The following is a 24,810-nucleotide window of genomic DNA, read 5'->3' as shown; positions in this document are numbered from 1 at the left end:
GTTGTGAAAAACACGTTTGAACAATTTCACAAAATGAGTGCTTCAAATCGGTCTGTTAATAACAATAGGGCGACATCTCATGCATTTTCAGTTAAGTTTCGCGGTAACAACGAGTTGTTCTGCGTTGACCTGTCGAACAATTTGACGACTATTCAAGCTCTTAAACGCCAGATCGAAGTCATGTATCGCTTCAAATACGGCAGACAAATCAAAATAGAAAAAATTGCGTATTACGAATCGACAATCGATCTGGCCAGTGATAATGTCGGTGGATATGATGAGCAACCCCGAAAATACGAGTGGAAGGAGTTGAAAAATGATGACGATGTGAACGACATGTTCAATGGGGTAGAAGTTGATCCGAAGTATCCACGTTTGTATGCTACCTTAGTAGTTACAAACTGAAATTTGGTTACTCATGTTGTTGAATTCTCAGTTATGTTGTCGTTGCATTTTCGTTTACGTTATCGCTTATTTTTCAGTTATGTTGATGTGACCTTTTAATTAATGAATGCTTTTATGTTGCACGTTTTTTATGCTCCATCTAAATTTTCTAAACGCTCGCCAAACGAATCAACACCCACCTACCGCATTTAAGCCCACCTAACTCCGCTAACTACCAATCCACCTCATTAACGCTCACCTACCGCCATAATGTGCACCAAACCCATCTTTAAATTCACGTGTTTTGTTGAATTCAACACTCGACAGAAAAAAAATAACGGGAAAATGGATGTCTCACTCACACAACGAATGAGATCTACTCTTGCGGCAGTTTACTTCGGCGATGGAAAACCGCATTTGTTTCGAATCAATGACGGTGAAACGTTCGAAGGTCTGAAACAGCAGCTGTACCAACTGAATCGCACCGTCAACAACCCGAACGACAATAGAACGGTATCAAATCTCCTGTATCGAAAGCCATCAATTGGTTCTGACGGACGCGTTGCTTTCACTCGTATGGCTGTTGAAAACAACGATGATGTTGAAACTATGTTTTCAATCTTCGAGCAGTACTCCTCCACGGGACCTATCGAGCTAGATGCGACACTGACAAGATCAGTTGAAGCCATCCTTGCTTGTCTTGTTGGGCCGGAAGACCCAAATAGGCAAACTAAGTGATGCGACCGTGTTGTTATCGTTTTGTTATTTAATTTGCCTAAGTGTGTTTTCCTTTTCATCTTTGTTGTGATTTTTAGTTTGCCTAAGTGTGTTTCATTTTCTTGAAGTTATAATTAATACTATTTCGGTAAAAGCTTACCAAAGTTTTCCCAGATTTCGGTATTTAGGTACCGGAATTTTGACTCGGTCACTGGAAATAGGTAATTTCGGCAAAACTTTACCGAACTAGTAATTTCGGTAACTGCAACCCGAATATTACCCAGATTTCGGTAATATCCTCCCGAATTTTTGTCTGGCTCACTGTTTTAGTATGTTTCGGCAAAGTTTTACCGAAATATATCTTTTCCCAACAAATGACTTTAAACTATGTATCACCCGTGGGATCATATCCACGCGAAATCACCTGTTCGGATATAATCGTATTTCAAATGAAATTCATACATTCCAATCCAAATCCAATAAAAAAACAAATTAAATGGAAACCGCATTCAATATAAATCCATGTTCATACATCCCAAGCAAAACGAAATTATACGGACAAGTTGTTCCATTGTACACGGCAGGATTTAAAAAAAAATAAAACATAGCGAAAACAAAAAATAAAAAACTACAAGCTGCTTGTTCCGGCATCTTCAGTTGTTGTCTTCTTCTTCTTCTTCCTCTTCTTTGTTCCTTCACCCGAGTCTCTTTTCCTCTTCCGTCGCACCAAATATGCATCTACAGGCTCCAAATCAGTGTAGGCTTTTTCAATAACCACCAAAGCATCGGCCAAATTGAGTTGACCATCGAGCGCTTTCCTCAAATCCGCTCGAACCTTCTTAGTCACTTCAGACACGTCGCATTCAAATCCGCTCAAATCCGTCTGACTTGTCTTTGTTGCCGGGATTTGGAAAACATGTTGCTGTACCGTTGTGGAAAGGAGAGGTAAGTTACGATTCATATAACACTATTTATTTTCGATGTCGATTGTTATGAAGTGTAATGAAGTGTAATGTTTTGCAGCTCCAATCCCGGTATTTGAGGGTAATGAACAACGGGAAAAAAATCAACAATTTCAAGATATGTCCGAAAGAGTACTCGTGGTTTTGGAATGTCGTTAATGCGTCCGGACTCGAAACTCTGCGGCGGACAAATTACAATCACACCGATTGGGGTCTGTTGACGGCATTTGCAGAGCGATGGCATCCTGAGACCGGAACTTTCCATCTTCCTATTGGTGAGATGACTATAACCTTGGACGACGTGTCCTCATTGCTTCATATTCCGATTACCGGAAAAATGCTCGACCACAACGGAACGTCATGTACAAAGGAAGATGGTGAAGAGATGTGCGTAGAGTATCTGAACTTCCCTATTAGTAAGTGCAAGAAAGAGTTTCAAAAAATGAAAGGAGCACATATAGGGTTTAAGGCGTTGAAGGATTTGTATCTCGATAATTTGAAGGATGCCTTGAAAGCTGAAAGGTTAAAGAAGCCTGCTGAAGATGTGGAATTCCTCAGGGAATGCACCATTAGATGCTATTTGCTCTACTTGATCGGTGCAACCATTTTCACCAACAAAAGTATGCAGTACGTGGACGTCATTTTTCTTACCTACTTGCGAGACCTCAGTTTAGTTAACACGTGGAATTGGGGTGCTTCTGGGCTGGCATATCTGTACAACTACTTGGATGCTGCAAGCCGCCCGAGATGTGGAAATCATGGTGGTTATAACTGTCTATTTCAGGTATACATACAAACTCAAAATGCGTTTTGCCTTTTAACTGAATGTCGGTTGTTATAATTAAATATTTTGCTTACCCATATCATGTGTTTTCAATAGGCCTGGATTATGGCGCATTTCAAAACTTTTGGTGGACGTTTTGTTGATGAGAGATACACCCACGACAATCCCTATGCGGCAAGATTTTTGCCTTTAAAAGGACCAAAATTTCCAGGGCAGCATAGGTCCGCATTGGATACAATGCGCATGGATGAAGTGGTGTTTTGCCCATATGAGGAGCACCGGCAAACCAGACCCTTTCAAGATATCAGTTGGTACACTGGTTGGATTATGTGTGGAAGTGCTATTATCAATCCACACTTGCCAGAACGTGTCCTCCGACAATTTGGACATGTCCAGTCTATCCCTAGGCACCCTGATGTATCTGCAAAGGCTGGTATGAATCGGTTTACGATTGCTGATGCATTTGCTTCCTACCTGACTGCCAACTATGTGACAGAGGAGATGCGAGGACCAAAAGTTGTGCGTGCATTTGATACCGTACCCGGATACATTCCATGGTTATACCGTGTTTCTCATCCGAAGATATTGCCACCGGTTGAAGCGGATCCACCAACACATGCTAACCTTGAGGAGGACAACGTGAGTGGTGAATGCGACGTGTCTGAAGTGACTAAGAAGGTTCGAGCGGATTTGAGGAAAGCGCTCGATGGTCAACTCAATTTGGCCGATGCTTTGGTGGTTATTGAAAAAGCCTACACTGATTTGGAGCCTGTAGATGCATATTTGGTGCGACGGAAGAGGAAAAGAGACTCGGGTGAAGGAACAAAGAAGAGGAAGAAGAAGAAGAAGACAACAACTGAAGATGCCGGAACAAGCAGCTTGTAGTTTTTTATTTTTTGTTTTCGCTATGTTTTATTTTTTTTTAAATCCTGCCGTGTACAATGGAACAACTTGTCCGTATAATTTCGTTTTGCTTGGGATGTATGAACATGGATTTATATTGAATGCGGTTTCCATTTAATTTGTTTTTTTATTGGATTTGGATTGGAATGTATGAATTTCATTTGAAATACGATTATATCCGAACAGGTGATTTCGCGTGGATATGATCCCACGGGTGATACATAGTTTAAAGTCATTTGTTGGGAAAAGATATATTTCGGTAAAACTTTGCCGAAACATACTAAAACAGTGAGCCAGACAAAAATTCGGGAGGATATTACCGAAATCTGGGTAATATTCGGGTTGCAGTTACCGAAATTACTAGTTCGGTAAAGTTTTGCCGAAATTACCTATTTCCAGTGACCGAGTCAAAATTCCGGTACCTAAATACCGAAATCTGGGAAAACTTTGGTAAGCTTTTACCGAAATAGTATTAATTATAACTTCAAGAAAATGAAACACACTTAGGCAAACTAAAAATCACAACAAAGATGAAAAGGAAAACACACTTAGGCAAATTAAATAACAAAACGATAACAACACGGTCGCATCACTTAGTTTGCCTATTTGGGTCTTCCGGCCCAACAAGACAAGCAAGGATGGCTTCAACTGATCTTGTCAGTGTCGCATCTAGCTCGATAGGTCCCGTGGAGGAGTACTGCTCGAAGATTGAAAACATAGTTTCAACATCATCGTTGTTTTCAACAGCCATACGAGTGAAAGCAACGCGTCCGTCAGAACCAATTGATGGCTTTCGATACAGGAGATTTGATACCGTTCTATTGTCGTTCGGGTTGTTGACGGTGCGATTCAGTTGGTACAGCTGCTGTTTCAGACCTTCGAACGTTTCACCGTCATTGATTCGAAACAAATGCGGTTTTCCATCGCCGAAGTAAACTGCCGCAAGAGTAGATCTCATTCGTTGTGTGAGTGAGACATCCATTTTCCCGTTATTTTTTTTCTGTCGAGTGTTGAATTCAACAAAACACGTGAATTTAAAGATGGGTTTGGTGCACATTATGGCGGTAGGTGAGCGTTAATGAGGTGGATTGGTAGTTAGCGGAGTTAGGTGGGCTTAAATGCGGTAGGTGGGTGTTGATTCGTTTGGCGAGCGTTTAGAAAATTTAGATGGAGCATAAAAAACGTGCAACATAAAAGCATTCATTAATTAAAAGGTCACATCAACATAACTGAAAAATAAGCGATAACGTAAACGAAAATGCAACGACAACATAACTGAGAATTCAACAACATGAGTAACCAAATTTCAGTTTGTAACTACTAAGGTAGCATACAAACGTGGATACTTCGGATCAACTTCTACCCCATTGAACATGTCGTTCACATCGTCATCATTTTTCAACTCCTTCCACTCGTATTTTCGGGGTTGCTCATCATATCCACCGACATTATCACTGGCCAGATCGATTGTCGATTCGTAATACGCAATTTTTTCTATTTTGATTTGTCTGCCGTATTTGAAGCGATACATGACTTCGATCTGGCGTTTAAGAGCTTGAATAGTCGTCAAATTGTTCGACAGGTCAACGCAGAACAACTCGTTGTTACCGCGAAACTTAACTGAAAATGCATGAGATGTCGCCCTATTGTTATTAACAGACCGATTTGAAGCACTCATTTTGTGAAATTGTTCAAACGTGTTTTTCACAACTATACACATACGGCGGTTTTATACTACATTCAATCTAATTACGGCCACATAATTTCGTCGGTGTAATTTTAACCACAACTAAATGTCGGTGTAATCTTGACCACAAAAAAAAAAAATTAAATAAAAATAAAAATTGTCGGTCCAATCTCAACCACAAAAAGTGTCGGTGTAATCTCAAATATAAATTATTTGACGGGTTCGTATCGATTAAGTTATTTATATGATTTTTAACAAGTTTTCAGGCATATGCTTACATCTTTTCTACCCCCCAGTTTTCTTTTATACCCCCAGTAAACAGTTGTAAATTTAAACACATTTCGGTTCGCATTCCCCGAAGTTTATGAGTTCGGTTAATATTCACCGAAGTTGACTGTCATACCCCCTTATTTCGGTACCAAGCTACCGAAAATTTCAGTGGTTCACTGGAATATGTAGGATTCGGCAGATGTGTACCGAAATTATAGTTCGGTACCTATTTGCCGAAATAACAGCATACTTCGGTACCAATCTACCGAAAACTTCGGTTGTTCACTGGAAATAGGCTGGTTCGGCAGATATTTACCGAAATCTGGGTAAATTCCGGTACATAGTTACCGAAATATATTTTCATGACAACCAATGATATTGTAACTCACGACCTTCCATGGAATGACATCCACGCGAAATCCACTGTTAATGCTGTTCATCCAGACACATTCATATTGGAAAAATTATTCATACAATTACACAACATCAAGATTACTTCAACCAATATCATTATATTGACACAAACAATTACACAACACCAAATCACTTCAATATATTTCATTACAAAATGGATGTCATTACATCTCGATTCATATCATTACAAAATGGATGTTCTTTACATCAAAATATATAACAACGTAAAATACATTAAAATAGGCCAAATGATCAGTCAATCACCAACGGAGTTTCTCTACTGCCTGCACCAACTATTTGGATGGGGACAACGTTCTCGGTGCTCATCATCTCCTCGAACCTATGTTGCGCAGCTATGAATGAATCTTCCCAACCCAAACTTTGTTTAGCACAATATTGCTTCCACGACTTGTTTGATTTGGGTATCGGACACCCAACTTTAAGCTTTACCAAAACATAGTGATCCGGTAACGCGCCAAGGCAAATAACCCTTGAAGACGGGTTTGGTGACGGAATGGAACGCAATGGGAAAAAAGTTTCACAAGGCCCATTTTGAAGTATGGAGAGCTGAACAACTACTCTATCCAATATGGTGGCCACGATATGTCCCATATCCGGCAACGTGAACCATTTATCCATCGGTGCAACACTATTCCTAATACTAGTACGTTGTCTCGTCCTCGGGGGTGGGAGTAGTGCATCACAGATATATTGGTAACGCTCCTCGCAACCAAATATAGCAACATACATATCCTTATTCAATCGCAACTCCCTGCTCATGTTGCACCGTATCAGTTCAAAATCATCTTCGTTGCCTCTCTGAGCCAATGCAACGGCACGGTAACCACAATAGCCGTCGCCGTCCACGTTGATGATATCTTCAATGAAGGGATGCATGAATTTTGGCATGTGGTTAATTCCAAAAATTTTAGATGATGAGGTTAGTGGCAATGGGTTGGACACAGTGAGCGGAGCTTCAGACACCGTAGGCATAGGGTTTGATGCGGTAGGTTGTGATGATGATGGCCTTGAGTGGGACGGAATTGACGGAGACGGCTTTGACGATTGCGACGCTTGTGTCTCCGTGAAATATTCTTCAACATGCTCCCATCGAGACTTATCTCTGCTGGTGGATCTTGTTCCACGGACCACCTTTTTCTTTTTAGCCCCTTTTGATTTTACATTTGTGGTCGGAGGCTCCACATCGGTGGTTGTAGGATACGCAATCTTGCGGAGTTGATCTCGGATCTCATTTTTCATGCTTACATCAGCTGTCCTCAATCGTTCCTAAAACAAACAAAAAAAAAAAAATATGCCATTAAAAATTAAAAACCAACGCATAATGATCGTAAAATCGTAAAATAAGTGTATTATGCCTTTAATAAACACGCACCTGAATTGCTTGCCACTCTGCCGTGCACGCATAATCGTCCTCGACGTCGCCACCAACTTCTTCATCTTGGAAACAAATTATCTTCCAATGTTTGTAAACCTCATCGAGTCTAATAGGCCTATTGTGGTGCAGTTTCTTGGCAATCAAACACGCACATGGCAGCCCGTAGTTAGTCCTCATCAGACAACCACACTTCATGCTATCCATACCAGTAAACTCGACTCTTTTTGATTCAGTGTGGATGTATCTCATTGCACGTCTAGAGACTTTAAACATCAAAGTCGAGTAAAGTGTTTTCTTCCGGTATGTGTGTCCATACACAGACATGTTCTGGCCAAATTCAGTTTGCACTTGGGTGAATTGATTGCCTAACATTCTGTGAATCGATTCCCAACCCTTCACCAAATCACCGAGACCGTCGGTCAAGTAACTTTTCAAAACACCGTGTGCGCTTTCAGCTCTATTTGTCGTATTGTTGCCCATGTGCATATACTTGTCCACCCATGCACTCACGAGCTTCTCTTTGTCGGTGTCCAAAATTGTCTCTTCAACGTACCGAACAAATTTTGGCCACCTCTCACATAACTTCCTAAAAGCCATAACATTTTCAGTATACTCAGCCTCAGTAGACGAATCTAACACATCCTCGAACGCCAAACAGACTCTTTCCCTCATGTCCGCCGCCTTGACCTTTTCCCCATCCCTCACCTTGACCAGCTCGGCTGCCTTGGTCCTCACATTCTTCTTAACATGGAACCGACAAACCAACGCCGCCGCTTCTGGAAACACAGCCGGAATAGCATTCATCAAAGCTAAATCTCGATCCGTCAAGATAACCTTCGGCAAATTTGTCTCACGCCTTAACAAACAACGTAGTTGTTGCAGAGCCCATATAAAGTTGTCTTCCTTTTCGTTACTGAGCCAGGCAAAAGCAACGTTGAATGTCTTCTCGGTCGAAGTGTATCCGACTATTTCAAACAGCGGCATTTTGTACTTGCTGGTTTTGTATGTGGAGTCCATCATCAGCACAGTATGAAAAGAGTTCAATAAAGTTATGGACCTCGGATGTGCAAAGAATATATCTTGAAGATGTTCTACTCCATTTTCAACAACCGTCCGATACTTGTAGTAGTACTTGTTATCATCAAGCTTCTTGCATAAGTGTTGCATCTCAGTCATGGACGCCCTCATTTTAACTCTGTACCTATGACGAGCGTTGTACACTTGCTTTGCAGAGGTCTTGTTTTCCGGATCTCTCTCCTTTAATGTGGACAATATGTTTTTTGGAGCCACCGCATTCCTTGTCATCTCGTCCATAAAATCCTTCTCTTGTGGTTTCAAACGCCCCGCCACGAGATGCCCTTCAAGCCCTTTGTCCAACTCGTGGTTATGCATACCGTTGACAACAGTCAAACGCCATAGTTTTGTTGCCTTGTTGTAATACCCACGGAGTCGGAAAGGACATTCGCATTTTCTTGTTCCGGAGGTATCGGATTTCAACTTCTTCTTGGCTGGAACATACTTCCCACTACGTTCACACTCTAACACCAATTGAGCCTTTCTCTTCTCGCCCGAATCGGATCGCCTAACTATAATTGCGAACCTTAAACTTTGCGACACGCTTCGAGCCCATTTGATCAACTCATCTCTGTCGTTCTCTTCCCTATCAGTCGCAAAATGAGACGATGTGTCAATTTCTATCGGCTGCGGCACATTAGGAGGACTTCTTGGTTGACCAGCTGGAACAATGCCCGTTGCAAAAAGGCCAAGCACAACAGGTCGCCTAACTTCGACAACTTCGTTAATTTCGCCTTCCGTAACTACAGCATACGCAAATGAAAAAACAATCAATCAACCACACATAATATTTACAATCCTATTACAACACTAATTAAACACATAGGACACTATGAAGTCAATATGAAGCCAAAATAAAGCCAAGTCAATATGAAGTACAGTTTATAAGTCAATATAAAGTCAAGTCAAGCCAAGCCTAAGCCTAACGCAGAGGATCAACATTTCGGTTCGTATAAACCGAAGGTCACATAACCTGACTTCGGTTTATATTCCCCGAAGGAATACTGTCAGAAACCTTGCGAGAACAGAGTCTATGATAGCAAGAAAAAACGAATTTAAATCGGTGGTTACCTGAGTTTTGTGCTTTGGTGCGTGTTGAATCCATTAGATGATGCTTCAATCTCGATTTCAAGCCTCAAATGCGTCAAAAGTTGATCTTCTTTCCGTAAGATTTTCAAATTCTCGTTTTGTGAATAATAAGAACTGACAGCAGAGTATTTATATATAGAAACACTTCGGTTAACATTAACCGAAGTAATTCAGCGAGTGGTTTATATAAACCGAAGTCCATGGCCTGCGGTTCGTAAAAACCGAAGTCCATGGCCTGCGGTTCGTAAAAACCGAAGTCTCTTGACAAAATTTTTTTATACCGCAAAGGGCAAAATGGGATTTTCGGGGGGTATAAAAGAAATGGGGGGGTCGGGAGAGAAAACTTCCGCAAATAATACTCAAACATGTTGACCAAAAAAAAAAAAAAAATCAATTCCAAACATTGAAACTGAAAAGTACCTATTTTCCAGAAGAAACGAAAAAACATTTAATATTGTTTCAATTAAATAATTTATTTAATTAATCCATAGAAACGAAGAATCAACTGCACCGTAGTATTTGGGTTGAGTGAGATATATGGTGTCGGAAACTTTGATGAAATTAAGGTCATAACATAACATATGATGTTTTTTTGGATATGGAGGCACTCTCACCTTGGACCCAATAAAATGGAATACGCTTTCCTTCTTTTCCTCATCCTCTTCCATATCTTCCTTCCTCACTCTTCTGGTTCGTTACTTCTCTCTCTCTCTTTTAACCCTTTTTTATTTTCCATATTTATTCATTATCTACGATCCTTCTTCTAGTTAGTAGTGTTGTAGTGTATGATAGTGGTTATGATCCGGGAAATTCTTCATTTTTTATAACCTATTGTAGTTTATTGAATATGCGGGGATTTGAACGAAAGTGTTGTGTTTGTTTGAATTGGTGTTGCAAGGTTCGTTTTTCCCTGGATCCTATCTGTTATGTTACAGTAGCTGACAGTGTTATGAGGATCGGTTATGTTAATCAAGTTAACTGTGATGTGCAATGTTAATGGAATGGAATCAATGGATGGATGCAGGTTTTGTGAATAAAAAATGGGTTTGTGGAGGTTTTATGATTTGTATAGGATATAAGCTTGCTCTAGCTAACAAGAAATTGTAACTTTGGGGTGAGTAGGAATGCAGGACCCAACCCAATCCGAAGACTCGTTTCGTCCCTGTCTCATAGAGCTCGTGTTTGTTCGGACCAACAGACGGGACGGGTTTATAGGCTAAAGACTTGATCTGATCAAAATTTAGGGACGAATTGTGGACTAATGTACCTGTCCCAAATTGGCTATTACTCACACATAATTGTTAGTTTTATGATTGTGATGAGTCCTTTATAAACAAAGTATTCAAGTTTTATTTTTTTGACAAGACAAAATACTATTCAAGTTGAAATCTATGGTAGTTTAGTTAGTAACTTTGTAGCAAAGTAATATTATAAGAGCCATCTTTGATTGAATACATGTAAAATACTAAAAGTGTTTGATTTTGTAACTTTTAACATCTAGTCACAATTGAATAGTCACCTTATAATTTTATTTAAATCGTCTTTCGAGCTAACTTTGTCTCGCCTTAGCTAGACCCAGTTAAAATTTACGGCCACATTTGGGACATGTACAACCTGCTCCTTACTCGCTCCTACTTTACTTTTTATGAATGAATATGATACATAATGTACTTGTCTGCATTGTCTCTCTTTTTATTCCTTCTTTCTCTATGATGAACTCATTTACATATACAGTTTACTGGCAATGTGTATGTCGTTCAGCTTAGCTTGTCGCAATCCTAGTCTTCAGATTCTTCTCATTTCAACTCATAATAACATGGGCATGTAAATCCTGTTGTAAGCATGACTCTCGTCTTTTCTGAATGCAGGTAAACCCAATGGAGTGTGTGTTTCTCAAGGTGGTCGTTTTCCTCCCTTCAAGTCAGAGGGTAACCCTCCCAAAAGGGGTCCTAAAGATTTAACACTTTGTCGGGTTTTTCGCAAAAAGACTTGCTGTGATGTAACACATACACATCCTGCACTGCTCTCTGTAAGGAAGCTTGCTTCTGGCGGGGAAGCTAGCCAAGAGTGTTTGCACTTATGGGAACTGTTGGAATGTGCCATATGTGATCCACGCGTTGGCACTCAGTCTGGACCTCCACTAATTTGTGCATCTTTATGCGAGAGAATTTATGATGCATGTTCAAATGCTTACTTCTCTATGGATGTGAAGACACAGGTATTTGGGTGATCGTCTTCTGTAAATTTTTAATATAAGATCATTGAAAGAAGTTTGGAGTTCTTTATATATGTGATGGTAAAGAACAAAAGTCTATCTGGAATCCATAAATCGGTCATTCAGTTTACATTTTTTAAGTATTTGTAGGAGAAAGGACAAGATTGATTTCTTGCTAATAGTTCCTAGCAGAATGTTGTTTGTGTTTTTATCACCTGCCTTAAGTATTTTTTTCGTATAGAGAGTTATATATTTGCCTTTTGAGTTGGCTCCTTACATCAATATTTTGAATGTTTTGAAACGCCAGGTTCTTGCACCCTGTGGAGTAAATGACTTCGTGTGTGGTAGGGCTGCTGAATGGGTCTCCAATGGTACGGATCTTTGTGTTGCTGCAGGTTTTCGAGTGAAGTCATCTGATATTGTCCATGTTGCCTCAGAAGAATTTTTTTGCTATGGTGATAAAGCAAGTCTAGGTTCAGTTGCTGATTCATGGAAGGCTTCACAGTTTGAGTCAACCAAGAAAGGGGAGAACTCTGTAATATTGGATGATTTCCAACAATGGGCGAGGGATATGCCATTCAATGAAAGAGTTTCTTGGGCTATAGGAGGGATGGTTCTAACAGCAGGGTTGGTGTTTATAAGGTCAGAATGCAATCCTTTTTCCTTCCTATTATTAAATGGCTGTACATTTTTGTATTCCGTTACGAGGTCAATCTTAGGCAATTCAGTGTTGTTGTCAATGGTGGATTGATCTAATTCCGCTAGACAATAGTGCCATAATGCCTCTATTTGACAATATTTTGTACGAAATCGTGTATCACAGAATAATAGCAATTTGTTCAAATTCCAATATGCTATAGTGCTATAGTGCCGCTATAGTAGCACTAAAGCCGATATCGGTATTTAACAACACGAGACAGTTTAGAAAGACAATTTTTCCTTTTGACATGGTACACTTGAAATTTGTCGTATATCTTGTTTGTATTTTACACATTCATAATAATTCTTACATGAGCATATGTCTGTTGGACACAATGAGCATCATAATGCAAGAATTGCTGTTACATTTAGCAAGAAAGAATATCTTTATCTTATTGTTGGAGTGGTACCTATCTTATATTTATATATCTGCATGATAAACTATACAGCAAAAGGAAAAGCAATAGCCAACGGCAGAAACTAGCAGCTATAAAGCGTACCGCAAGGAAGCTGGGAAGCAGGATGGTTGATCAACAGCCTTCAAATGTTCCAGAAGATAGGAAAAGAATTTGATGAGAGCTCTCTTGTATGTGTAATTTTTAACAATACATATTAGTTGTGGTAATTTATAGGTCAATCACATGTTTCTTGTTTTAGTTAATAATCAATATGAAGTATATTACTTTATTTTGTACTCTTCCTTCTTTTTTTTATGTAGTTTTTTCAATGTTATTTTTCCTTTCAAAGTGATATATATTACTATTTTCTTTCCTTTCTATTCAAACTTTATTCCTGTTAAACTGAGCAACGAAATTAAACAACCATTGCCACAGATATATCTTTTTTTTTTTTTTTTTTTTTTTTTTTTGAAACAGCATATTTTATTAAGCTTCACCAAGGGTATAAGAAATACACAAGGAGAAAGCAAGCAGGGGAAAAACCTGCAGAAACAGATTCTCACTAGACTAGGAGATTACACTTTTGATAACAGCAGAACAAAAAAACAAAAGCCTACACCTGAGCACCAACACCAGTACATATCAACAGCCCAGCAAAAAACAGCAGGAGACAAAACACCAAACCCCAGCAGAAAAGCCAAAGAATCACCTCCGGAAACAGTACCGCGGCAACTGCATCCATTCATACAACAAACACGGAGATATCTTCAAACGGTGCACACTCCACCTCCATGACATAACCTTAATCTCTTCAACAATTTCTCTAGGAACTTTGATGACATTCTTAAAAATCCTAACATTCCTGGCTTTCCATAAAAACCACAGAGTTGAATGCCAAATAAGCAAGAATCCCTTCCGCACCTTTTTATTTGATGACGCGCCATAGAACCAGAGAAAAAGAACAAACAGATTAGGGGGAATAATTATATCCAAATGCAGCCACTTGCACACCTCCCGCCACACCGTTTGAGCAAAATCACAGTGTAACAACAGATGGGTCCCTGACTCTAGATTAGCCGCACACCACATACAGTCCTGATTACCCGCGTCAAGCATCACACCTCTCCGGTAAAGATTAGACTTCGAAGGGAGTCTATCATAGAGGAGCTGCCACGAAAAAGCGATGATCTTAGACGGCGCCGGACTCATCCAAATTTTTTCAAAAACTGAAGCCTCCATAACCAAGACAGGGTCGAAATTCTGCAATACCAAAGCAAGTCGATCATAAGCAGAACTCACCGAAAAATTGCCATCATCCTCCAAGATCCACACCCACTGATCATCGCAATTGCCTAGTTTGACCTCGCTAATCAACACCTCTAACTGCCCAAGCAGCTCTTCTTCCCATTGGAATAAAGCACGCCGCCACACCAGTCTCGACCGATCAAAAGAATCCATCACCAATTCACTGATATTAATCTCTTTTTGTTCAGACAGAGAATAAAGTCTAGGAAATATCTCCCTCAAAGCAGAGCCTCCAATCCAATTTTGTAGCCAAAAATTAGTATTCCTTCCATTCCCAATTCGCCTTTCCACCGCACCCGATATCCAATTCTCCGATATAACCGCACTATCCAGCCCTCTAAGGTCCTTCCACCAAATTGACGAGTTAGAAGGAAAATTACAGTTGGACCAATCTATAGTACAGGAAATTTGTGTCCCATATCTCGCCGCAACCACTTGTCTCCACAAACTACACTCGTTTTGAAGAATACGCCACCGCCATTTAGCTAGCAAACTCAAATTCATAACTCTAACATCTTTCACTCCAAGACCTCCTTCACATTTCTTCAAACAAACCACGTCCCACTTTACCCAACTAATCTTCCTCCCCCCACGGGCTCCTCCCCACAAAAACTCTCTTTGAATGCTAATCATCTTCTTCCACACTTGAGTCGGCATCTTCATAAAGGACATAAAAAAGATAGGAATGGAATTTAGGACCGAGTTCAATAACACAATTCTACCACCAAAGCTAATAAATTTATTTCCCCAAGAATTTAGCTTTCTCCGAATGTGCTCCAAAAGAGGTTCCCAAGTAGCTAAACGTCGAGGATTTGCCCCAACCGGAAGCCCGAGATACTTAAACGGCACCGACCCACGCTTACAATTAAGAAACGTGCACCCCATAGCCAAAAATTCGTCTGACACATTCACACCCAAAAGACAGCTTTTCCAAAAATTGATTTTAAGACCCGACGTCATTTCAAAACCACGGAGAATAGCCTTAAGAGTCCACAAATTTTGTAACGACGCTTCTCCAATGCACAAAGTGTCGTCCGCATATTGCAAATGAGAGATCACCAAACCATCTCTACCCATCGTGAACCCCTTGAACAAATTCAACTCCACCGCCTTACGCATTACCCCCCCTAAACCCTCCGCAACAAGAAGGAATAAGAACGGTGCTAAAGGGTCTCCTTGTTTAAGGCCTCGCTGAATATCAATTTCTCTCGTAGGCGAACCATTCACAAGGATAGACATACTCCCTGCAAACACACAAGCCCGCATCCAATCAATCCATTTATCACAAAAGCCAAACTTCCGTAACATGTAATCCAAAAAACTCCAATCCACCGAATCGTACGCCTTTTCAAAGTCCACTTTAAACACCAACACCTCCTTCCCCGTCTTCTTTGCCACATCCAACACCTCATTGATGACCACCACCCCATCCACCAAATTACGACCTTTAATAAAAGCCGATTGCGTAACACTAATGAGATTATTCATGACTTTACCCAATCTAGCCGCTAACACTTTAGCCACCAATTTGTAAAGGCATCCTAATAAAGAAATCGGACGAAAATCCGACAAACCAAACGGGGAACTCACCTTCGGAATTAAAGCCACAAAATAGGATAGGAAACTCTTTGGCAAAGTCGCATTCCCATGAAATTGGTCAAATAAAATCCGAATTTCTCCTTTCAACGTATCCCAACAATTCTTTAAAAAAGCAAAATTGAACCCATCCGGTCCCGGGCTCTTGTTCCCATCACTTAGCTTGACCACTTCGGAAATTTCAAGTTCCGAGAAAGGCTTAACCAGCGACCAATTTTCATCATCCGAGAGAGAAGGAAACTGCACTCCGTTGAGACGCGGTCTTCGCAGATAAGCAGAGGAGAAATGAGTCTCAAAATAATTAGTCACTGCCTCCCGAATAAGAACCGGAGACTCTAACCAATTGTCACCCACTTGGAGTGCCAGCAAAGAATTTAAATTGCCCCGGAAAGCTACACAGCGGTGAAAAATTTTAGAATTAGCATCTCCTTGGCTAAGCCATTTTGATCTAGAGCTTTGAAAAATCGCCATATCTTTACTGCGCAATCTTTTCCACAGGTCATGGAACATCACTCTGCGTAACGTTACCTCCTGATCAGACAACCCCACCAATTCACTTCTAATATCAAGGTCCTTAATATCCTCGATTAGCACCGCTATTCTATCATCCCCACCGCCATACTCCTCTTTATGCCAAGCCTTCAAGTAGAGTTTTAGACCTTTTAACTTCTCTTTTAGAATAACCCCCATCCACCCTACACCATTCATACCCCTCCACACCTCATCAACCATCTTCGAAAAGTCTTTATACTCTAGCCACGCGTTGTTAAAACGAAAAGGTTTGGGGCCCCAATCGTACCCATTCTGCTTGAGTAATAACGGACAATGGTCAGACACGTCACGGGGTAACACCCATAAGGAACTTTGCCCCCAACAACCAAGCCAATCATCGGACACCAGAACTCGATCAATCCGACTCATCGCCCTCCCACTCGGATGAAACCAAGTAAAATGACGGCCTAATAACGGTAAATCAACCAGCTCCATACCGTCCACAAAACCCACAAAATCCCTCATATCCGACGTGAAATTCGACTCTTGTGAGACCCCACGCCTCTCCCCCCCACTAGCCACTGAGTTAAAATCACCAAGAACACACCAATTCCCGGCTCCAAACCCCCTTTTCGACATTAGCAAGACCTCCCATAGCCTCCTTTTAGCCAACGAATCACACTTCGATGGCCACAGATATATCTTTTACTTATCTTCTCCTTGAAGTGGCTCTGGTTGGGAGTTTAGAGAGATGAGGGATTTATGAGGAGCTAAGTAGAGGGAAAAAAAAAACTTTCACTTTTTTTTTTTTGAGAGTGTGATGTTGTAGATAAATGAATTATTATGATTAATATATTTTAGTATTTGTGTGAATTTCCGTTTAGTTTAGGCATAATATCAAGTTCAGAGCTTGCAGCTGGTTGGTTGTATTGGTTCTGGTGTGAACTTTATTATAGACGCACCTCCTGTATTTCTCATGCGCCCTGCTTGTTATTATTTTTATTATCCTTTATGTTATTTAACTGGCGAATATTATAAAAATGAGAAAAATTGAGAAAATCATTATTTGCTACTTGTCTAGCGAAACTGTCGATGGTCAATTTTGTGGTCATGTGGTCACCTAATTTTGATGTAACTTTTCTATCTAATAACTTGTTATTTCTTCCTTCAAAAAAAAAAAAACTTGTTATTTCTTTTTTTTCTTTTTTATAAAGATACATATATATATTTTGCATATTTATTTTTTAAAAAATAAAAACACATTTTGCATCAATAACAAAGAGAATAAGAGGAGTAGAAAATGTGTACACTGTGCATGTACTTTCCTTGATATACTTTTCAAGGGTTACTTGATAGTGCAACAAGAAAAAAAGACTATACTAATTTATATACATAATAATAATTTATTATCTAAAGTCAAATTTAATATACGATGAAGAAGGAGAGAAAATGAATGATTCGTATGAAAAATTATGGCAGTGTTCATAGCATTTTGAATAATTAGTATGAAAATATTTTCATAAAATATAATACTGTTAACAAAATAGCTTGTAAATTGAAATTAAAAATTGAAGACGAGTAAAGTTTATACTAAGAGTGCTCTGCTAAAGAAAATAAGAAATTGTTCTTACGATTTAACAAATAGGGGGAATCGAACAAAAATTGAAATTCTAGTACCCGACAATTTTTTGTCTTTTAGTATAAGTTATCTAAAAAACCAAAAATATTGTGTCTGTAAAAAATATCGTACAAGACAACAAAATTACTCAACATCTTAAAAGTTTGTCTTGTACTATTTTGTCCAGTAAGCAGGCCCTAAAAGATAGCACTAAGTGATTGATTATTTTCAAGTGGTTAATGAACTCTATTAAAAAAAGAACCGAAATAATTCGAGTTTGATATTTCGAAATATTTTTTTGGACAAACTTGTTGAATTCTAGATTACCCGAACTTACTTTTGGAAAGACAACAAAAAAGAACTTACTTTTGGGATTAGGAGGTGGACCTCTATTAGGTGGTGTTTGTTTTGGTGTTTATTTTTGGCGTTCCGCATATATACGGCGCCCTGTTATGTAGTTACTTTTTTACCGGTCTTTACCGGTCTCTGTTCGTCTTGTGCAGAAACCTGGTTAATAATATATTTGCTGTTAAAAAAAAAACTTTTGGAAAGAAGTTTATAAAAAAAAAAACTTAAAAATGGGCCTTTCTTAACATAAGTTACACACAGAGCCCATATATTTTAAAGCCCATATCCATATCGTTGTCACCACCACATATAAACCCTAGTTTTCTTCCACTACTACTAAGTGCGCCATTTCTTATTGCAGGGTGTAAGCGCCGTCGTCGAAGCTCAAAGCAGACATGGTTTGTCTTTCTCTTAATCTCGTAACTGTGTTTGTATGCTAAACGATGTATTCACATGTTTCTTACAATTTTTCATTTGTATTGAATTCTTAGGGCATCGATCTTAAAGCAGGAGGTAAGAGCAAGAAGACCAAAAGAACAGCACCAAAGTCCAATGATATCTATCTCAAGCTTTTGGTCAAGGTTCGTGATGGAACCACAATTCATTCATTGTTGTTTGTCGTGTTTTTTTTTTTTGTTATGTTTTTTTTAGATCTGCTAGCATGTTTAATACACACAACATTAATTAATGTAGAATTCTGGCTTAGTTTTATGTTAACCCTAATGTTTACCTTAAATTTATGTTATTTGTAATTTGATAATGATGATTTTGTCTTTGTAAAAGTGAGACAAGTTATCAATGATTGTATGCTAATTTTTTTTTACCATGCTAATGCTGATAATTGATGATTGATAAGTTCAGTTTATCATGCTGAGGGAACTAGATTTGTATTTAATTATATTTTGTTATCAATGTTGAAGTTTACTATGTTTCATTTTGGAAGAATCTGTTTTCAAATTTTTTCTCATTTTCTGTTGCTTACATGCATATTTGTTTGGGATTTTATTGTATTTTCTTTTGATTATTATTTGCATTCAATTGTTCTGATTGGATTTTATTTGATCAGCTTTATCGGTTCCTTGTTCGGAGAACTGGCAGCAATTTCAATGCTGTTATCCTCAAGAGGTTGTTCATGAGCAAGGTTAACAAGCCTCCACTATCTTTGTCAAGATTGATCAAGTATACTAAGGGCAAGGTTTGTTAATCTATACATTTTTTCATTTTCGTAGTAATTTTTCATAGAATGTTTTATTATATTTATGATTGATTCTCTTTTGAAATTTATCTATGCAGGAAGGTAAAATTGCTGTGGTGGTGGGTACTATAACTGATGATATCCGTGTTTATGAAGTTCCAGCCATTAAGGTTACAGCACTCAGGTTTACTGAGACCGCAAGGGCAAGAATTGAGAAGGCCGGTGGTGAATGCTTTACATTCGATCAGTTGGCCCTTAGGGCACCATTGGGACAAAACACTGTATGTTTCATTGCCTCTATATGCCTTAAGTCTATCAGTTTCTGCACTTTTTGTCAAATGATTGAATTAGTTCCGGTCTTTATTCTTAAACACCTTTAATTGAACTTTTTCCGACAATGGAATTTGTTTCTCCCAACAAAGGAATCACCATAGTGCCATTGCTGCTGTCATTTACTGGATAGATAGAATATTTGCTGAATATTAACTGTACAAGATCAAAGTTTTATGCTTTTGGATTCTTTATCGTTGTTTAGCACATTTCACATTTTCCCTGTCACACATGCTGTTTTTGTAACTATTGTGATGCAAGGTTTGATAGAATGAAGCTGGATATGCTGAGGTTATAGGGATTTTAATTTGTATAATTCATGAATGCAGGTCCTTCTTAGAGGTCCAAAGAATGCTCGTGAAGCTGTGAAGCACTTTGGTCGTGCTCCTGGTGTCCCACACAGCCACACCAAACCATATGTGAGAGCAAGTGGAAGGAAGTTTGAGAAGGCTAGAGGAAAGAGGAACAGCCGTGGATTCAGAGTTTAATTTGATAGTATTTGTTTGCCGGTATTATTACTTCTGAAATTCAGATTTTGTCTACATCTAGACAGTATTGTTATTTATGTTTGATAACAATTTTCAGTATGGAGAATTTTATTCGCTACTTCCTTATTTTCTGTCAAAAGTGTTTTGTGTTGCTTTCGTTACCGTTTTGATGTTTGAATTTGGGTTGTTATTAAGTGAAGCATGCTTGTGTGTCGTGAATTCAAACCCCTTTTTGATAAATTTTCTAAATTAGCAATCATCTTGCTCTTCTAATTTAAAACCAAACAGAGAAGTCTGATTTTTGCACCGAGTCTGATCTAACTTTGCTGTGAATACGTTAGTTTCACGAATTTCAAATCTTCAATAGATGTGTATAATTTCAGGAACACATTATAGCTATTTATTGATGACCCTGCGATATACTAGTACGAATGAAATGTTCACAAACCCGTGAAAGTATTTCGGTTGATTAAAAAATATCTATTTTTCAGCTTCACATCTTTCTTGAAAACCACCGTCGTGAATATATTCTTTCATACCTGGTGAAGTGTATACCAAATCAACATCATCTGTAATAAACTTAACTGGTACATTCACCTCTGCTACGTTACTCCATTGTCTTTGATGAGTTATATATGCACACAGTAATTGAATTTAAAGTTCTATACTTCTATGACTTTTGATACTTTTTTATGATTACAAAGTAGACACCAATAAAATTAAAATCTTACAGTTGAAGATTTCGATAGTAGTTCAACGCTCAAGTAAAGCCAGTTTTGTTAAATTTAGTAACATAATAATCAAGTTCTTGTTCAGAAAGCCTAGATGGCAAGATATCTGGAGTATCCGGATTGAATCCAGTTCCATACCCTCCTTTTGGGAGAATTGGGGGACCAGTTTGGCGCGTTGTAATAACGTTACGCAAAAAATAGGCAGCACCTACTTCAGCCAACGAAGCTTCCATCTTTCCTGGTTCCTATCAACATACTCAATCAATTATTATCAGAGCTTATTGGTTCGGCCACCCACAATTATATCCACACATGCTAAGTTGACCAGTTCGAACGATGAATTAAATGAACTTCTAGATTACCAAAATATTTCCTATAAGATGAATTACCTGAAATCTGCAGATGTAATAGTCATCTCCATATCTATCATGAAAATAGTCATAGGTGCTTACTTTGGGGTCTCTTCCAAGGTAAGGTCGGAATGGAACAATAAGACAAATATAGGCCTTGACTCTTTCTGGTCGGAATGGCACCCCAATCATGTCCTACAAGGTACACTTTGTCCACACCAAGAGAGTCAATGAGAGCAATTATATCACCTACAAGGTGAAAACATGTGTAGCGCGTCATTGACTCCGGGGCTTCAGTATCACCATAGCCCCGAAGACCGGGGGCCATTGCACGGTAACCCTTAGAACTTAGATCTAATATCTGGTGGCGCCAAGAATACCATAGTTCAGGAAACCGTGCAACATCAACACCACTGGACCTTCTCCTTTCTCTGCAACATGCATTTTAATTCCATTTAATTCTACTATTCTGTGCTCTACACTCTCCATCTCTCTGTGTATGTGATTATGTGTTTCTTTTCTATCACCAAAACCTTTGAATATATAGAACAGAAATAAGCAATAATGCAACATTCGATGAAAAAACCCAACAATAATGCAACATTTTTATATGCATAATTTTATAATTGTAGACTGTACTTCAAAGTAGGGAAGAGCAACAATTTATCTATTAAATATAAAAAGTATTCCAATAAAAAAATAAAATTAACATGTGTTTCAGAGTTTGTGTTGCTTTTGTTCAGTTTTGATGTTAGAGATTAGAGAATGGATAGTTAATTAAGTGATGCATGCTTGTGCGTTGAGTTCAAACATTTAGGCCCCTTTTTGACATTTTTCTTGGCACATTTCATGTTAATTAAAAAATGTGAATTTTTTTTTCTTCATATCAGTAAATAAATGTACGGTATTATCGATATATAGCATTTTTATTGTCGTTCGTGAACAAATCTCTCGCGACATTTAGCATTATCGATATATTTATTGGCATATTATGATAACAAAAATGTAATCCTATTTAAGCAATGTCTTAATATCGATTTTCTCTTGCGCATGCAAAAAAAAAGTGACGGCGATTATTTAAGATTAAATTAGTTCCCGAGTTTATCTCCCTACAAAATAGAGTCAAGTATGGTATGTTTTAGTAACAAGCCATTTTTTGCCAAATATAATATTGTCTGGCTTCCGTATTTTACGAATTATAGGAATGATTAGAAACACCAAATTTGAATCCAAATTTATTCATTCAAACAACTCTATCAACATTGCATGTTGAAACATAATTATCCTCACAAGTCAATTTTTTGTTCTCCATTTTGTTATCTGTGCCTTTCCTCATAAATAAACAATGTCAGGAGGAGATGCACAGAAAGGAAGAAGAGTCGTCGTAATCGGCGTATCCTCCTTGTTATTGGTGGCTATGGTTGTTGCTGTCACAGTTGGAAATCGAAACCCAAATGGTTTGGAAGATGATATAGAGGACAATCAGAGAAATCATGTTGCTTCCACAATGAGAGCAGTAAAAACTGTTTGTCATCCGGCCGAATATAAAAAGGAATGTGAGGAGGCCCTCACATCAGAAGCGAAGGCCGGTAATGTCACCGACCCAAAAGAACTTATTAAAATAGCATTCAATGTTACCATAAAAAAAATTGGTGATAAACTTAAAGAAACTAATCTAATGGAAGAGGTTGAGAAGGATCCTAGATCCAAGGATGCACTTGATACTTGCAAGCAACTTATGGATCTCTCCATTGGTGAATTCATAAAGTCACTTGATGGAATGGGGGAATTTCATCTTCAAGATCTTGACAAATTCCTCATGAATGTGAAGGTTTGGCTCAATGGTGCAGTTACATACATGGATACATGCGTGGATGGGTTCGAGAACACTACCACCGATGCTGGTCAGAAGATGAAGGAGTTATTAACATCAAGCATGCACATGGGTAGCAATGCCCTTGCTATAATTTCCGATTTTGCTGATACTGTCGCTGATTGGAACGTCACCAAATTTCTCGGTCGTCGTCTCTTTCATGATGTTTCAGAGACTCCTTCTTGGGTTGATCATCGCAAACTCCTTGATGCAAAGACAAAGTCATTCAAACACAAGCCTAATATTACCGTAGCTTTAGATGGTAGCGGTGATGTTAAGAGCATTAATGAGGCATTGACAAAGGTTCCAGAAAAGAGCAAAAAGCCATTTTTGATCTTCATTAAGGCGGGTGTTTATGCGGAGTATGTTGAAGTTACCAAGCATATGACCAATGTCGTGTTTGTTGGTGAGGGTGGTAAGAAGTCAGTAATCACCGGCAACAAAAACTTTATCGATGGAATTAACACCTACAGAACCGCCACTGTTGGTATGTATCTTTTAATTCAGGCATATATGTAGAACCTAAATACCTAATTAAACAACTGCTACTTTTTTCCGCGAATTTTTACTTCCTTTCAATTTTGAAATATGAATTATATATTGATGAGACCTTTATGCATATGGTTGCAGCTATTCAAGGAGACCATTTTACTGCCATCAACATGGGTTTTGAGAATTCTGCCGGTCCACACAAACATCAAGCAGTGGCACTAAGGGTTCAAGGAGACAAGTCCATCTTCTTCAATTGCTCAATGGATGGATATCAAGACACACTTTATGTACACACCATGCGTCAATTCTACCGTGATTGCACCATTTCAGGTACCATTGACTTTATCTTTGGTAATGCTTTAGCCGTTTTCCAAAACTGCAAATTCGTGGTCCGTAAGCCTATGTCAAACCAACAATGCATTGTGACCGCACAAGGAAGGAAAGAAAAATTCCAACCATCAGCAATAGTCATCCAAGGAGGCTCCATTGTTTCCGACCCTGAGTTCTACCCGGTCAGGTTTGACAACAAGGCCTACTTAGCCCGTCCATGGAAGAACTTCTCCAGGACTATCATTATGGATACCTTCATCGATGATTTGATTCAACCAGATGGTTATTTGCCATGGCAAACAGAATTTGGTTTTTCTGGCATGGACACTTGCTTCTATGCTGAGTACCATAACTATGGCCCCGGTTCAGACAAATCAAAGCGTGTGAAATGGGCTGGAATCTGGAACCTCAATTCCAAGGCAGCACACTGGTTTGCACCATCCAAGTTCTTCCATGGTGGTGACTGGATCGAGGATAAAGGAATTCCTTTCTTTGCCAGTATTCCTGAACACCACAAGCACAAAAAGACAGTGCTTAAATGGTGATCTTGATAGTATGTGCTTACAAAGAGTATTCATAATTAATCTCTAATTATAACTTTGGTGATCCGTTATATCATTTTGATACCATTCATTAATTCTTCTAAAGAGGATGTACTTATTTTTGCAAG

The 24,810-nt window shown here is 38.8% G+C and overlaps 7 protein-coding genes, 1 non-coding gene and 1 pseudogene across 8 annotated transcripts; 6 read left to right on the top strand and 3 right to left on the bottom strand.

The window, feature by feature from the left end:
• Positions 1-729: 729 nt before the first annotated feature.
• Positions 730-1,122, top strand: LOC123888630. Its single transcript, XM_045937727.1, has one exon. It carries the CDS (start codon positions 730-732, stop codon positions 1,120-1,122), a length of 393 nt encoding a protein of 130 aa, XP_045793683.1.
• An 866-nt stretch (positions 1,123-1,988) lies between these two features.
• Positions 1,989-4,054, top strand: LOC123909354 (protein MAINTENANCE OF MERISTEMS-like). Its single transcript, XM_045960195.1, has 3 exons — positions 1,989-2,046; positions 2,125-2,847; positions 2,944-4,054. Exons 2-3 carry the CDS (start codon positions 2,149-2,151, stop codon positions 3,730-3,732), a joined length of 1,488 nt encoding a protein of 495 aa, XP_045816151.1. The 5' UTR covers positions 1,989-2,046; positions 2,125-2,148; the 3' UTR covers positions 3,733-4,054.
• Positions 4,055-4,339: 285 nt separating this feature from the next.
• Positions 4,340-4,732, bottom strand: LOC123888623. Its single transcript, XM_045937716.1, has one exon. The coding sequence runs from the start codon at positions 4,730-4,732 to the stop codon at positions 4,340-4,342; it is 393 nt and encodes a 130-aa protein (XP_045793672.1).
• A 1,641-nt stretch (positions 4,733-6,373) lies between these two features.
• Positions 6,374-9,996, bottom strand: LOC123888615 (PKS-NRPS hybrid synthetase cheA-like). The gene is made up of 3 exons (XM_045937703.1): positions 9,663-9,996; positions 7,515-9,334; positions 6,374-7,408 (listed from the first exon to the last, which is right to left on the bottom strand). Exons 1-3 carry the CDS (start codon positions 9,694-9,696, stop codon positions 6,374-6,376), a joined length of 2,889 nt encoding a protein of 962 aa, XP_045793659.1. The 5' UTR covers positions 9,697-9,996.
• Positions 9,997-10,110: 114 nt separating this feature from the next.
• Positions 10,111-13,291, top strand: LOC123909364. The gene is made up of 4 exons (XM_045960202.1): positions 10,111-10,370; positions 11,549-11,898; positions 12,203-12,537; positions 13,044-13,291. Exons 1-4 carry the CDS (start codon positions 10,262-10,264, stop codon positions 13,165-13,167), a joined length of 918 nt encoding a protein of 305 aa, XP_045816158.1. The 5' UTR covers positions 10,111-10,261; the 3' UTR covers positions 13,168-13,291.
• A 5,317-nt stretch (positions 13,292-18,608) lies between these two features.
• LOC123909349 (60S ribosomal protein L18-like) lies at positions 18,609-20,482 on the top strand. The gene is made up of 5 exons (XM_045960184.1): positions 18,609-18,749; positions 18,843-18,932; positions 19,418-19,546; positions 19,645-19,827; positions 20,206-20,482. The coding sequence occupies exons 1-5, from the start codon at positions 18,747-18,749 to the stop codon at positions 20,362-20,364; spliced, it is 564 nt and encodes a 187-aa protein (XP_045816140.1). The 5' UTR covers positions 18,609-18,746; the 3' UTR covers positions 20,365-20,482.
• LOC123903427 lies at positions 19,143-19,232 on the top strand. The gene has a single exon (XR_006808001.1). It is a non-coding gene; the product is annotated as a small nucleolar RNA snoR53Y (small nucleolar RNA).
• Positions 20,483-21,091: 609 nt separating the features above from the next.
• Positions 21,092-21,934, bottom strand: LOC123909339 (annotated as a pseudogene).
• An 856-nt stretch (positions 21,935-22,790) lies between these two features.
• LOC123909329 (pectinesterase-like) lies at positions 22,791-24,805 on the top strand. Its single transcript, XM_045960163.1, has 2 exons — positions 22,791-23,805; positions 23,949-24,805. The coding sequence occupies exons 1-2, from the start codon at positions 22,791-22,793 to the stop codon at positions 24,683-24,685; spliced, it is 1,752 nt and encodes a 583-aa protein (XP_045816119.1). The 3' UTR covers positions 24,686-24,805.
• The last annotated feature ends 5 nt before the right edge of the window (positions 24,806-24,810 follow it).

Source organism: Trifolium pratense, linkage group LG1, assembly GCF_020283565.1.
Source record: "Trifolium pratense cultivar HEN17-A07 linkage group LG1, ARS_RC_1.1, whole genome shotgun sequence".
Classification (NCBI taxonomy): domain Eukaryota; kingdom Viridiplantae; phylum Streptophyta; class Magnoliopsida; order Fabales; family Fabaceae; genus Trifolium; species Trifolium pratense.
The sequence above is the reverse complement of the archived record's forward strand: the minus strand, read 5'-3'. Positions and strand labels throughout refer to the sequence as shown.